General features: G+C 35.9%; 1 protein-coding gene across 1 annotated transcript in view; it reads left to right on the forward strand.

Moving 5' to 3' along the window:
- Positions 1-1,275: 1,275 nt before the first annotated feature.
- LOC103781181 (neural cell adhesion molecule 2-like) overlaps positions 1,276-16,441 on the forward strand; it is a gene marked incomplete at its 3' end in the record, with an annotated part of 34,883 nt that continues 19,717 nt past the window's right edge. Inside the window, exons 1-5 of the mRNA XM_008948884.1 lie at positions 1,276-1,311; positions 5,403-5,421; positions 6,569-6,643; positions 7,434-7,640; positions 9,658-9,801. Of these exons, the coding sequence (XP_008947132.1) occupies positions 1,276-1,311; positions 5,403-5,421; positions 6,569-6,643; positions 7,434-7,640; positions 9,658-9,801 (481 nt within the window). The remainder of the gene's footprint in view (positions 1,312-5,402; positions 5,422-6,568; positions 6,644-7,433; positions 7,641-9,657; positions 9,802-16,441) is intronic.

Below are 16,441 nucleotides of genomic sequence, written 5' to 3' on the forward strand. Positions count from 1 at the left end.
AAAAGAAATTGAGAAAAAAAAAAAAGTAAAAGTACATATAAATATAAAATCTTGAGTTTCATTTGAATAGGTTATTTGCATTAAATGTTCACTCTAGGTTCACACACAGAAAAAAAAAAATATATTCTTTGGCATGATTTTTATTTCCAAAGGAGTACAAAGGTATTCAGTGTCTTTAAACACTACAAGTCACACAGGCTTTAAAAGCTCAACAAGACCATCACCTCCTTTTCAGTGGGTATGCAGGTGGTAGGATTTCTTCCCCATAGATAAGAAAGAGATATTTATCGCTTAGATAAAAAAGAGATGTGACAATGTGTGTATTTTTTTTTTTTTTCCCCTGGGATTTTCCTGTGGTTTTGCTGTTTAATTATGATAGTTTTAATAATGACATGATTAACATCAATGGTCATCTTTTGTGTAACATCTGATTGCACGCTGTTCCTCCTTCAAAGGTCTACAGTGTTGAGTCTGCATTGTCTATATGAAAAAAACAAAGCAAAACAAACCCCAACAACTTTAGGTGACTTGAGATATCTCTGAACTTTATTTCTATTTGGTGATTCCATCTTTTGCTCATGGGAACAGCTTCAATCAGACTTTCTCTTATAGAACTCTAACTTTATGGTTTGCATAATGTTTCTTTATTTCTAACTTTACTGAATTAATGGTTGAAATAAGTTAACTGATTGAGATTTTTAAAAAGTCACAATCAACTAAACCAAACAAAACTAAAAAAAAAAAGCATTTACCCTAAAATAAAATGCCCTTTAACTATCTGATACTTAACAAGTTCAGTGTACAATTAATTTCTGTTTCCTCATTTTGGCTTAGGAATCTAAATGCATGTATAGTATCTAAAACCAAAACAAAGCACCCTTTTCGACTTTTCAAACTATATTAAAACTAGAAAATATTAGAAATTTAAGAGAGAATGCATTTCTGCCAGGATTGTGTTAGTGTAATTTTAATTCAAAGCCAAATCACATTTATCTGGAAATTAGTGGATTTAGACAGAATATTCTCATAAGCCTGCATAATAAAGGGAAAAAAAAAAGATTGACTGGGTGAATGGTTGTTCTGGGGTTGAATCTGATACCAATTAAAAAATTACTAATATCTTGATTCTCAAGAACAATGAAGACAATTTTTTAAAATATACTAAATAGTAAATACTAGTGTAATGATCTACTGAAAGCAAATCCACATTACCCAAGAAAGTTTACTTACTACACAAAGTCCAAGCATGCCAATTTATTATGTATAGGTATTATGATGTTATTATATTATTATGTATTAGGTATAATTATGGTAGAATATGGTATGTTTTGGTTTTTAGTATCTGCCTGATGTCATACATCTCACTACAAACAAAAGGAAGCTTTTCACATTTTTGAAGTGTTTAGGTGGGTTGTTTGTTTGTTTGTTTGCTTTTTTTTTTAAGAAATGGAATTATCAAGAATTTGTTGGATGGAGTTACTATTTGAAGCAGAGCTTTACGTAGTATTTTTCAGATTTTATTTAGCTGTTGTTTGCTTTTTCTTTTTAGTATCTCATATATATGTTTTACACTTACATTTGCATAGTATACACAGTGTGATTTAATACATTGCTAAATGACAACAGAAGTACATATGTGAGTGACTTACTGTTAAACTTCTTTGAAGCTCTCAGTGAGGACATCTCACTCCTGTTGCATTTGGATAATCATCTCTGTAGACGGAGCTATTGATATGTGAAGGATCGTTCACAGGTTAGGTCAGAGTTCTGAAATGTGAAGAATACTACTGCAAATGGGACTGAAGTCAATTAGTCTAAATACTAGGTCTTATGAATAAAATAATGTCTCCATATTTAACAGAACAAATGGACCTCTTAGTGCTATTCTTACGTATCTTCCTAATTGATTTTTAAACCCATTAAGGAATAATTCAACAGAATCCTCTTAGTAGAGTACAGCTGATAATAATTCTTTCATAATGACTGTGATCTAAAGGGAAGGGATTGGTTGTATCACCTAGTGCTAATAGTGCCTTTTTTTTTTTTTTTTTTTGCTATACGACTGCACATGTACTGAAGACTGAGTGAAATGCTGACTGACATCACTTATTCCCAGAACAGCTCTACAGCAGTAGCGTTAGAGTCCACAGTATTCTACTTGAAGAGATATTCTAGATCTTTTTTTGTTGTTGTTGTTTGTTTGGTTTTTTTAATAAGTAGTTAGGTAATATCCTTGGAAATATGGGAAGAGGCAGTATTTTGTCACATCTGTCAATAAACTATGATTAATTTCTGGGCTTAGTTTAACGTAGTGAGACACAGCCTCCACTGACTTGAACTTCTGGAACATCTTCACTGAGTGGATAAAATAAGCATTCACCTATTTATTCAAAGACCTTCAAACCAGTCAGGTACAAACAACTCCCTTTTAAATTAATCCACTAGTTGTTAGTGTGCAACAATACCTTGAATTTTGTGTACATTGCATGCCGTCTTCATCAGAGCTCATAATAACCTAGTGAATCTATGTAGTTCTTCTTGACATGACTTTTGAAGTAATATAAAGCTTTCTGGATGTGTTGTCTCTTTGCAATATGTTACTTTCAGTTACTGATGAGTGAACCTTTCCTGGCTTAGTACTACACTATTTTTCTGGCTACCTAATAAACACAGCTTGCTAGATTAATCACTTGAGCAATATTTTTCATTCTAGTATGCACAAAGCAGTATTCTTCTATTTATGCGAAACAGAGATAGGAAAACGATGAGGCTGGAAGCATGGGACAGATGGTCTTATGTTTTTCTGTTTTATAAATATTAAACTACCATATGTAGAAAATATTACTTCCTCTTGGTTTCATAAATGCAGCTAGTATGTCTCCACAGAGTTTTTAATTGCACTTAGACTACAAATTTTAGATGGAGTTTGACCCTTTGCCAAAACTGTGTTAGAATCTCAAATATCTATTTCGTTGGTGGGGGAAAAATGTTTCCCATCTTTGCTTTACAAATCTCATCATGCAGTTCCTTGCATTCTACCTTTTATTGCTTAGTCTGTTGCATTTACATAGTTCAATATCAATTATTACAGTTATTTGAACTAAGCAATGAAATTGTCCTTGAAGTAATACTGTGGAAATGCTAACATATATATTTCAGAAGTGACTACAAGGCTACAAACTCTATAAAAAAATTTAGTAGCAGACAAGTGGTGGCATAGAACCTAACAAGTGAGCCTGTGATTTGAAATAAATGTCTGCACTCTAATCTCTTGAAATTCCCCAACCTCTGTATTTATTAGTACCTTGGTTACTAACCAACGGTTATATGCCCTGCGGTTAAAGTGCAGCTTGCCCTGACAGACAAATAAAGAAGTGAGGCTTCGAGCAGCCTCCTGGATGATTTACTACTCCTTGATGCTTTTTACAACAAAAATAAAACTGTCTGAAACTAATTTTCTTTCCTAGTCTTAAGCTTGTTATTTGCCTCTGGTGCCATGGATGAAAGACCATAGATGAAAATGAGCACATTAGTCTCTTGCTGTGTCGTTTCTATGCGTGTCCTAAAGGAGCCTGCTCAGTGTTCCTTGCTATTGCAATGAGAATGGGACTAGTACCTGCTCTGGTACTAGATTCAGCAGTTTTACAGTCCACTTCCTGATGGTGTTTATGAACTGACAAGTTTTGATGTTGGCAAACGGAATCCACACATATATTTAATAGCTTTGCCTGAAGTAAGATGTCTTCTTGGGGGCTTTTTTTTTTTTTTTTTTTTTTTTTTTTTTGTTTTTTTTTTTTTTTTTTTTTTTTTTCCCATTTTCTTCTGGGCTCAGTGTATAAAATATGAATATTTTTTTTTTCTTTTTTAAAAAGTAAGCTCAACTGTTATGGTGTCATCATGAAAAGTATCCACAATTACAGAACATCTCATGAAAAATGCTTACTGTACAGAAGGTGTTTTTAGGTGTGGTTTTTTTTGTTTGTTTGTTTGTTTTTGTTTTTGTTTTTTTTTTTTAGAAAATTACCAATTCTGTTAAATTTAGTTTGGCAGACAGATAGTGAAATAATCTTCAGTTTTCTTAGTCTTTCCTTTTAATAAGGCCATTGAACAAAAAATACAAATATTGTTCTAATTCTTGCTTATCCAGACTGACTGTATGAAAGTACATCAGTTAATAGCAAATCTGTTTCACGAAACTTTTAATTGTAACAATTGTCACATTCATATATATGGAATTCTATTTTAGAATTATGCTTGGAGCGTAATGCTCCCCACTTCTGGAGACGTCCGTCCTGTTGTACTTCTGTACCAGTTATATAAAAGGACTCTGGTGAGGTTGGGACATTCGGTGCGTGCTGTAGTTTGTGTTACAGTTTTCAAAAAGTTTAAATATTTCTACATACACAGAATAAACCATAATTACTATATTTCCAGACTGAAAACCCCAGATTCTTAAAGCAGTATTATTTATGCTTCAGATGCACCTCAATTCTCTACTGTATATAATGCTGAATGAAACTTCATATTAATTATTATTTGTAAAACTTAGACTTTTTTTTTTTTTGGTCTATTTTTCTGTCTTGATTAGAGCTTGAATTAACATGACTGACTTTATCCTTGTTGTTGATTCATGGACATTTATTATCCAATTTTGTAAGATGATGGATGTTAAAGAACTACAGCTACTTAGAGTACGTGGTTATTTTGCATAGATGAGCCTTTCACCAGTAGTACTGGCTGTGTTGAATACGTTATTCATAGAGTCATAGGACCAAAAGATACTTCAAGGTGGAAGAGACCAAAGAAGGTCTCTAGCCCAACCTCCTGTTCAAAGCAGGATCAGTTATAAAGACAGACCAGATTGTTCAAGGATTTATCTGATGAGCTCTTGTAAAACTGAAAGAACCAAGATTGCATAATTCTTTCTGGGCAGTCTGCTCCACCATCTGACTGTCTACATCATGAAGAAGTTTTTCATTGTGCTCAGCCTCTCTTGTTTTGATTTGTCTTTAATTTATCTGCCATACAACATTGTGAAGTGTCCATCTCCATCTTCCTGATGAACTTCCCATGGTATGGGTGAGGGGCTGTTAGGTTCCCTTGCAGCTCGCTCTTCTGCGGATTGAACCATCCCAGCTCCCCCTAGCAAGCTGTCAAATAGGACAAATCCCAGGACAGAACTCTACAGTACCCCACTTGTTACTGGTCTCCAGGTAGAGTATGACCCATTAGCCACTCCTCTCTAAGCTTAACTGTCTAGCTAGGTTTTTCAGCAGCCTAGCTGCCCACTCATCCAGACTGTAACAATTTAACTTGATGTGGTGGGCTGGGCCAAGCACCCACAAAGCCACTCTTCTGTCACTCCCAACAAGAAAGGGATGAAAGTAGGATAACTGGGAGAGAGAAAACTCACAGGTCAAGGTAAAGACAGGAAAATCACTGGAAGATCCTTGTTGTGGGCAAACTGGACTCTAGCTGGGGAATTTAGCTTCATTTATCAATCATTAGCATAAACATTTAATTACTGATTTGAGTATTGGGAAACAAAGAAGCTGAATACTTAAACACTTAAGGAAAAGATGTTTATTACCCTTTCCCAGACTCTGGATACCCCTCTTCTTTATTTCTAGTCTCCACTTCCCTTGTTATCACCTTTAATGCAGTTTATGCTCAGTCTCTTCAGTGAGGTGATGGGTGATGCAGGAGTTTGGGGTGAGGACATAGTGATTTATTTCTGCCATTCCTTGTTTCACATTCTTCCTTACATTGCTATTTCTGCTTGACTGATTTCTACTTTGGTTGTGGGTTATCCATGAGCTGTGGTCTTTTTTGGGGGTGTACTTGCTCTAGCATGGCCTTAGGCATGGGCCACAGTCCCTTCAGGAGTGTTACCAACCGTGCCATGGAGTGCCTCGTCTTGCTCTGGCCTTCTTGTTCCTCTGTCTTGCTGTTCTAAAAGGTGCCACAAACTCCTTTGACTGTCATAGCTGTGTCCTGAAGTGGGCCCATTGCAGACCCAGCTGTGTCTGTCGCAGCACAACCCCTGACAATCCCACAGAGGTTACCCCCTGATCCGCCTCTATCAAAACCTTGCTATTTATACCCAGGACACTTGAATACGATAATAATGTGGGAGACAGTGTCAAAAGCCTTGGTAAAGTCAGGGTGCTTGCCAACCATTGTTTTGTCCTAGAAGGCAGTGAGGTTGGTCAGGCATGATTTACCCATGGTCTGCCTGTGCTGAGTGTTCCCAGTCACCTTATTCTCATTGAGTTTTTGCTTTTATGATTTTGTGAATTTCTATCGTTGCTTCTTTTTTTATTTTAATTTTTTCCTGAGTTTTAGAATATGAGGCTGTTATCCTTTGTGTAACAACTTTTCTTTATTTTGATTGCTTTCTTCAACTCTGTGTGTACTCCAGTTCAAAAGACACAATGCTTAACTGAAATTTTTCAGATTTGTTCAACAGGTTATATAGTATAGCATGTGAAAATACAAAACTTGAACGTATAAAATTTAAACTGATAAATACCAAAATGTATTCACAACCTACTTTATATTTTTTCAGCTCTACTTCAAGTTACAATTTCACTTAGCAAAGTTGAGCTCAGTGTGGGTGAATCCAAGTTCTTTACATGCACAGGTATGCATTCATTTTACTTGTAAATATATACCTTTTGTTAGATTTTGAACCTTCCATATAATTTGAAATGGAATTGTTTGATTCATAATGTTAACTTTAATTAGCATATTTTTGTATATTTACATTGATTTGTGTTAACTAGTAGATCTTTTCTGACTTCATATTTCCAGCCCAGAAGCTATTCATTTAAGAGTCTGAATCACTCAGTTTGAGTTGTCTGTATCAGTGCAGGTAGTTTATATCTCTTAGAATGTTTCTTTAGGTAAAATAATTTCACTTGTCTAAACTGAGGAGTTTAATAAGCTACTAGGCTAAGCCTTAGTGTCCTCTAATGGGATACACAAAGAGGCTTCTTTGGTGAGGCAGATGTCATTCAGGAGGAGAAGACTTTGCATTTAAAACTGCCTGATGTGGATGCTTGATGCTGCTGAGTTGCCATCTTCTATTGATAATGGCACATGGCCTGACTACACTGACAGCTCAACTGACTGATAACTTAACCTCTTGAGCCAGTTACTGCTGAACAGCCTATTTCTTTCCTTTAAGACATTAAACCTTTCTGTGATTACTTTTTCTGTCTTGAATCTGTGATGTGCTAGTTATCCTGCCTCAATAGTCATATATCTCTCTACAGTTTTGCCTTGTTTGTCTTTCTACAGATTTTCTCACAGCTCTCATAATTTAGCAATTCTCAGACGTTGAATAGACGTTATGCATGGGAGAAGCATATGTGTTGCATAATGGCTGCCTGAACTTCTAATGTTGGTTTGTTTTTTGGTTTTGCTTGTAGCCATTGGTGAGCCTGACACCATAGATTGGTACAATCCACAAGGAGAGAAGATTGTTTCTAGTCAAAGAGTGGTTGTTCAGAAAGAAGGTGTTCGATCACGTCTAACCATCTATAATGCAGATATAGAAGATGCTGGTATATATCGGTGTCAAGCAACAGATGCTAAAGGACAAACTCAAGAAGCTACTGTGGTTTTGGAAATTTATCGTAAGTAAAATGTTATCAAGTAACAAATGAAAGACTATGTTTTAAAAGCCACTGTTACTGAGAAAGTTTAGCCTGTCAAAATATCTTGAGGCTGTGAACGTTATCTTTCAAATAATTAGATCTCCTGCAGTTTAATTAGTAGCTATTACGATATTAGGTGAATTAAATGGCCACTTTGTAATATTGTAGATCACTTTTCTGTTGTATCTTAGTGCACCTGCACAAGATGCTATTCTGTATGCCCCTATGGAAAGAGGAAATACAAGAAAAATTTATATTAAGTTAAATAACTTTACGGTGTACTATATTCTCGAAATGAATCAAAAATACTGGAAAGCAATGCATTAAATAAGTACATAGTGAAAATATAAGGCAAGATCTGTGTTGGTGAAAGGGAGCAATGTATGTCAGCAGACTTTCAGCTGAGTTATCCTCTAATTTCATTGCAGAATACTTTTTTTTAATATTCATGAAAATTGTTTGTGTGTGGGCTGAGAGCTAAGGAACTGCAATGAGACAGAAAATATAGAGTAGAATCATAAAACACTGCTTTTGAAAGGTACAGATAACTCAGATAACAAAAGACATACGAGTTTTTAAAAATACCTATTGATAAAACAACTATTAAAGTGACGATAACAGTTAAGAGCAATTACATGATAGCCTGAAAGCTGGCAGTTCAAAGGATTTTAAGTTTTGTGGAATTCATTTGTATGCTTAAAACTGCCAGTCACTCCATTAGCACACTGCTGAGCAAGGCTGAAAACTTTTTAAGTGTTTGCATCTGGTAATTTTAATAATTCTGAGGTTACATTAACCCAAAGATCTACACAAGAAATGTGAAGGTTTGTGGGAACTAACATATAAAACTTTCATTATTTGTGTATGTGAAGTATTGTAAGGAAAATCAGGATACACTGCACACTAGGGTGTGGTTTAGTACTCACTGACGTCTGTGAATGTTTTTTTTTTTTCTGACTTAGTGTCATCAAATACTTAAAACATTTCATACAAATACTTTGTAAAAATACATGAGAGATGTAGATAAAAAAAGTGTGCTCCCTCTGCTGTGGGAACTGTGTGGATTATTTGAGCCTGCACTCATATCAACACAAAGGTGGAGGTGGAGTTGCATCTCTGACTTACATTTTCCAGAGCATGCTCTGAAATGTAATTGGAAGTCTTCGATCCTAGAGACCACAGGTCGGCTTGTTTCTTCTGTGTGCAGTAATTCTTCCAGAATTATTTGACAGTCAGTTGGTTCCTGCATAAGATCTTGTATGAGATCATGGATTAAGGCCGTCTTGGACTTCTAATGCTAAATTCTAACTGAACTTATTCAACCTGGTAACAAAATTAAGTATGGAGTTTAGTTCTCTGGGGTTGGAAAAACTAAAAGGCTCATCAAGCCTAACTCTTCTTACTGCGTAAAAAAAAAAAAAAAAAAAAAAAAAATTGCTGCAAATTGTTATGACTTAATAGCATTAAGTTTTTCCATATCGTTTCCCACTGGCTTTTAAGATTTTATTTTAAGATTTTCTTCACAGTAAGTGAGACTACTGTGAGTTCTACCTTTTTAATACGTGTTTTCCAAATAATTTTGTTGGTTTCAATGGAATTTTGTATGGAATAAAAACATGAGGTTTTAATTTAACAATAAAAACTATGAGGAATAAAACAGAGAAGAGAAAATAGATTATTAGCTTGAATATTAAACCTCTAAAAAACCTAGAATTTCAAACCTGGGCCCTGGAACATTGAAAACAAAAGTATATCTATACAACATGCTCAGTTTATATAAATAAACCAAAGATTTATGAGATTATTGCTACAGAGTAGAAGTCATGTGTCCAGGACCATTTGAGTCTCATCTGGGAAAACTTTATTATGGACATAATTCTGTGTTATCACAATGAGGAGGCCTAATAGTTGTCTTTTTCTGATTTGGTGTCACGTGCGGTTTTCGTGCTAAGTGAACTAGACAACACTTACTGTGTTCTGTTTCCTTCCTTTTTAGAAAAACTCACCTTCCGAGACATAGTGTCTCCACAGGAGTTCAGGCAGGGAGAAGATGCAGAAGTCGTTTGCCGTGTTACTAGTTCTCCTGCTCCCATGGTCAGCTGGTTGTATCGGAACGAGGAAGTCACAGCTATTGCTGACAGTTAGTATTTTGGTAACTCTTTAAGATATACATTCTAATTAGTCTTCTTTTACAGTATTATTTTGATATTAATCAAGTTATAGGGGAGAGTTTTGATTAGCCTGTCAGCTTAAGTAGAATTTAATCAGTTTCTGTCATCTATATGCCAGAGAATCCATATGCAGTGGTTCCCTTCATGTATCATTTTTTCCAACTGGAAGTGTCGTCTAGATGTAACATGAGGGTCCAAATGCCAAGAATATTGCTGGGAGCTCCTTCACAGGAACTCTTCCTGGGCTGTCATGCATGTAGGAGTTGGACACATTCTTAAAACATATGCAGATAAGCTTGCATTGTGCACACAAAACTATAACGCTGACCAAACACTGCATAAAGTTAAGAGAAGATGAATCTCACCTTCCTCACATGCAAGTTCTAAGCCTGTAGAGAGAAATGATTAATTAGGCATGTAGAATTTGTTTGATTTACACCCTCAAAAACTGTGAATCATTTTTCAGTATTGTCTCAATACTGCAAATGTCATCTCATTACTGTCTCATTGTCATCTTTGCCTTTGTGGAAGACAATTCTATATTTCTGGGAATGGAAATAACATTGTTGATGAACCAGTTTATCTACCTTCTCATCAGTCTTTATCTCTGCACTCAAGGTTATAATGTATGTGCTTAAAATTCTTGCTCTTCAGAAAATAAATATTTTTATTTCAAAATGAAAAGATGCACTGAAAGGGCTTTTCCAGCTGAAATAATTCTGTGATTTGGTCTGTTATGAAATAATATAAAAAAAAATGTGGAGGAGTTGCTGGGGGAAAAAAAAAAAAAAAAGCTTGTTCGAAGTTTCTGGACTCAGTCGTAGACTTATCTCCATTAGGAAAGAATGTTTTGATTAAACTTCCTTATTTAGTATATTGTGTTCTTTTTGTCATCTAGACACAGACACTAAGAATGTTTTTTCAAGGATGCAGCTCAGAGCTTGAAAAAGTAATGCTGCCTGAAGGATCTCTCTCACAATTTTTTATTGTTGCCTTTTTATTTATTTTTTTCATTCAATCTGCCTGTTGTAGGATGAGCAATGGCATTGAAACGTTTCCTTTCATTTTTCAAAATCATGCATTTTGAAAATTGTGAGTCTTTAAATTTAAAGGCATAATCTTATATTTTTAACCATTTTCTTTCACAGTGCTTATAATATGAAAAGGTACAATGAGAGAAACCCCTTTTAATTTATACAGCAGAATAATTTCCTTATGTTCTGATATAGAGTTGTATCCAAATAAGTTTCCAGTCATTCTTCGGAAGAAGCAATGTTTTAAATAATGTAAAAATAGGACACTGAACTTTGTGAGTTTTTGCTACCACTATATGGGTTTATAATGCAGGTAGAAAGAGTATATCCAAAGTCTTATAGTTAAGAAATGGTTTTGATGCCTTGTGAAATAAAAAGATTCAGTTTCGTATTGCATTTCCACCTTCAAAATTTCCTGAAAAAGATCAGTACCTGTAACCTATTTGCATAATTTAAATTATGTCAAATTTACCTGTCATTTTTTTTTTTTAAAAAAAAGAACTAACTATTTTTGTTGGGTTTTAGTTCATAGTAAGCTAAAATACTGAAAAATTTTATACCCAAACTGAATTGTATACTGCAGTTTATTTGGGGCCATGAGAAAGCAACTTCTCTTTCAAGCATTCTAGCACTGGCATAATATGAAGACATGAGATAATGTCATTGCTTTAGAATCATGGCTTTTGTCTGACATTCTTAACCAATATTCTATTTCATATGTTACAACTAGTACAGTTTTTGCAGCACAGAATTGTGACTATTTCAGTTTGATATATTCTTGACAGTTACTAGTATCTGTATTTGTATGTTCCATTCAAACAAAAGACTTATTTCTTCTCCCAGAAGGCCCATGCACAAAATCAAAAGTGAAGGATATAAAGACCTTTCCTGTGTAGTAGGCCTAGAGCTGAAATTAGTTTTTCTATGTTCCCCAAAACCTTATCTTCTCCATTGCTAGGTCATCCTAGCATTTATATTCTCTTTTGAGTTCTACAAACAAATTTGTAAGAGACTGTGGGAGTGGCTGTCAATCATTCTTTGGTGAAAGAAAAAAAAAACAAACAACAAAACACAACCTAGGTGAACAATGACTTTCAAAAGTCTTTCTGGTCTTATATTGTTTAAGGTTTAAAGGGAAATACATAAAGCATTATTTTCTGGGAATGTTCTAAGGTTTTCTTTACTGTTATCAAGAGCCGAATTGTCATTACTCTTATGTCATGGAGACATATGAGTCAGAGAGATCTTACTAGCTGTGAAGGTGAATGGGATTGTTTTCATTGATCAGATCTTATCTGTGGTCATATGTGACTTGCTCTGTTTTTACACAGTTCTGGGACTTCAGATGACATTAAGTACAACTCATTCTACATTGCTTAAAGCAAATATAGACATTTATGTACAGACATTAGCATATTAGTTTATAGTTGGGGTTGACCTTAGAAGTAGGTCATCTACACCTGTTAATACAAACAGGCTAGATATGTATTACCCAATATCTGTACAAATGTGCCTGTGTTGTTCTGGCATGCTCAAATCACTGTTATATCAGAATTCTGCTCTCAGATTAGCAGTTTTCTACAAACAGCATAGGTGTGGTATGTAACTATAATGCATGTAGAAAATTTTATCTTTATGCAACTGGATGGAAAATACTGGGGACTGGTGTATCCTCCGTGTTTCCTGTATGCTTTGATATATATATTTTTTTATATATATATTCTCAAGCATGTAATTATAATCTATAATCTACTATTTTTTTCCCTGCTTACCTAATTTTAGTTGGTAAGGTGATTCTCTTCAAGACATAATTTATATGTGATAAAATGTTCTAGAAAACTTTTAGAGTTTACTTTTTGAAAATCCATCTAGTTGCAATTTTCAGAAGGGCATGATATCTTATGATTGATGTGGCCCATAAAAAAAAACAAACAAAAAAACCCCACAAACATTCTTTCTTATTCAGAAAGACTAAATAAGATAGACTTAAATAAGCCAGCCTATTCCTCTAGATCATATTGGGTAGGCTGTGCCAGTCCCCTTCTGCTGCTTCCTCAGTGTAGTGTAGTCTGTGAGACCTAAGTTTCCCTAGGTCAGTAGTTTGCACAGTTTTAATTATGGTAGTGGAAAAAGTGCCGTTTCTCTACAGAGCCACTGGAGACCATTTGCAGACATTTGTGCAAACTGATGTGCAACATGTGTGTTAGCTTTGAGGTGGATAACATGCCGTGTTTACATGTGGTCTAGAAGAAATTATAGTTGCTGCTGTAGAGAATGACTGCTTTGGTTGTATAAAGGACATTTAATAGCAGTCTTGGTCTTCAGCTTTTTCTGAAAATTTTAATTTTTTGTTCAACAGATCTTTAGTCATGTCCACATTTTAGAATGAACAGCTGTGCCTAACCTTTTTTTTATACAGTGTGGGTTATAGCATGGTACATATCCTAGAACACAGTCAAATTTTCAAACCTTAAGCCAAAAACCATAATCCAAAAAGTCAAGCCTGATTATAAGGCGCTGAAAAGACATAGGCAATCACTCTTGCTATCCATACCACTTCAAATCTGGTTTAACTGAAGGGGAAGGTGTCGTGACTGAACTTTAGTTCAGTGAACTGAATCCAGAAAATAGTGATGAGCTGGAGGAGTGTAGTGCCCAGTTGCTGTCCACATCCACCAACTGCAATCCATTTAGTATAGGACACAATTTTCATTAGGATAACCATGACACTGTGAACTTTATTTGTGTGTGCACCATCCCTATGTATCATGGTCTGTTACTGGCTTATTCTACTGCTCCGAACCTCCTGAGTGTTCCATAGTACAAGTGAGTCCATCAAGATGTAACCTCTGCCTGGCAAGTTTTCAGTACATTTGTAGACCCAGCTGGTCTATGCACAATTGATTTCTGCAGCATGAGAATAGTGTCACTGTATATTTGGTGACTGTTTCACAATGACATGAACTCTTCTTTCACAAGCCTACTAAAGGCTAAAACATGAAGAGCAATGATTTCTAAAGAAAGCCACTTATTCAATTGATATGCCCTTTTTTTTGTTTCTTTAATATACAATCTGTATTAATTTTTTTCTGTATGTAGACAGTATTGATGGAAAAAAAAATTGTCTTCTGTTATACCTAGTTTACTCATGAGAATATCTCCTACTATGTCCTTTATATTATTCTTCAGAGAAAACTGAAAATATATCCAGCCAACAGCTACTATTTTTGCTTCCAAAATGAACCATCTAAATGAACCATCATGGTTTTTTAGCATTTTAAAGAAATAAAAATATTCTCCAGTCCTTTCATCCATTTCACACATGAAATATACTTTCATTTTTTTTGTTAACAAAAAAAAAGTTACTGATATTTAAAGATGGGCTAGAGCTCCCCTTTTCAAAACATTTTAAAGCACATCTCTGTGGCAATTGTGTAGGGACAGGAAAGAAAAAATGGATAACATTCTTATGTGGTAATGTGTGAAATGGTAGTAATGTTCAAGCATGAGTTTAATTAACTAGACATAATTAGCATAAGTGACAAGACACTGGTGTCCTGTAAACCTCTATCAGGTAAATCAAAATTAAATTTTCTTTTTTCATTTCTCTCTTTATTTTCTCATAGAGTTCTTGGTAGTGAAACAGAACTCACATGGCTTAAATAACTGTTTTATTTGTAAATATGTATGTCCATGTGTTCTATGAATAGACACTTAGCTGTTTATCTTACCTTTATATCTATATAAAAGTATTTCTACCGTGTATTGTTTATGACTGTTTTTGAATATCAGTGTTGTGTTGTGGTAAATCTAGCATGCTTTAAAAGCCTAGCAGAATTGAAAAGGAAAGCAAAGTGAAAAAAGGCACTTGGTTGCTAGTTAAAGTTGAAGCTATTAAATCTTATCATCCTCCTAATACTGAAAAGGATGACACTGGTTCAAATAGAATGAGAAAGACAAATGAATAACAAGTAAGTATGTTCTTCAAAAGCTACATACAGTGAACTGCAGGAAGTATTCCTCCTCGTGAGAGTCCATTAATGTTGACTAGTTATGGTGGTTTGACATTGGCCAGCTCCCAAACACCAACCCAGCCACTTTCTCACCCTCCTCAACAGGTTTGGGGGGTTGACCGTGGCTGAACACCAGATGCCTTCCAAAGCTGCTCTATCACTCTGCTCCTCAGCTGGACCCAGCTTTCTCAGGGGAGAGAAAAATATAACAGAAGTGCCTTGGGTTGAGATAAGTACAGGGAGATCGCTCAGCAGTCATCACCATGGGCAAAACAGACTTGACTTAGGAGAATGTTAATTTAATTTATTATCAGTCAAATCACAGCAGAATATTAAGAAATAAACCCAAATCTTAAAAAATACATTCCCCCCACCCCTCCCTTCTTCTTGGGCTTAACTTTATTCCCAATTTCTCTGCCTCCTCCCCCTGAGTGAGGGGATGGGGAATAGGGGTTGCTGTCAGTTTATCACACATTGTCTCTGCCTCTCCTTCCTCCTCAGGGGGAGGGCTCCTCACACTCTTCCCCTGATCCAGCATGGGATCCCTCCTGTGGGAGACAGTCCTTCATGAACTTCTCCAGCATCAGTCCTTCCCACAGGCTGCAGCTCTTCACAAACTGCCCCAATGTTGATCCCTTCTGTGGAGTGTTTTCTTCAGTAGACTGCTCTAGAATGGGATCTATCCCATGGAGTCACAAGGCCTGCCAGTAAACCTGCTCCAGCATGGGCTTCTCTTTCTTCCATGGTTCCACAAGTCCTGCCAGAAGCAGGGTCCATTCTTCTGTGCCCATGGGTCACATTCTTCTTTGGGTATCCACCTGCTCCAGTGTGGGATTGTCCATGGGCTACAGGTGGATCTCTGCTCCACTGTTAACCTCCATGGGCTCCAGCACCAAGTCTTCCACAGACTGCAATGTGGATATCTACTCTACCGTGCTCTTCTTCTGCTCTGATGCCTGGAGCACCTCTTCCCCTTCTACCTTCTCTCATCATAGTGCTTACAGGGCTGTTTAATTTTTTTTTTTTTCATTCCTTTCTCTCATTGTTGCTGCACAGCATTTTTTTCCCTTTTGCATACACACTGTCCCAGAGGTGCCTCCGCTTTGGATGAGAACCTCAGCTGTGCTTTGTGGTGGATCCACTGGAGCTCACTGGAACCAGCTGTGTCTGGCACAGGCAGGCCCAGCCTCTCCTCACAAAGGCCGTCTCCTGCAGCCCCTGCTGCCAGCATCTTGCCACATAAACCCAATGCACTGGTTCAGACAGAAAGCAGAGAAAAGTTGAAGCAATTTTATTCTTGTGGTTTATAATTTTGCTGCTACATGTGCAGGAAAGTATGCACACTTGTTCAGAATCGGATTTTTTCAATGAACTTTAGCTGCTCAGAAAGTCTATTGAATTTCAGATTATGCTGGACTATGCAAAGGATAGAGTGGTTTGTTGGATAAAGTCATCGTACCCATTTCTGCGATGTGTTAGACTATGGTGAGATAGTTATTGACTGAATAGTAGTGAATGAGCAAAGGACCAGGAGGAGGGAAGGAGAGCAAGCAAGCTGAGAA

Source organism: Merops nubicus, unplaced genomic scaffold (genome assembly GCF_000691845.1).
Source record: "Merops nubicus isolate BGI_N331 unplaced genomic scaffold, ASM69184v1 scaffold431, whole genome shotgun sequence".
NCBI lineage: Eukaryota > Metazoa > Chordata > Aves > Coraciiformes > Meropidae > Merops > Merops nubicus.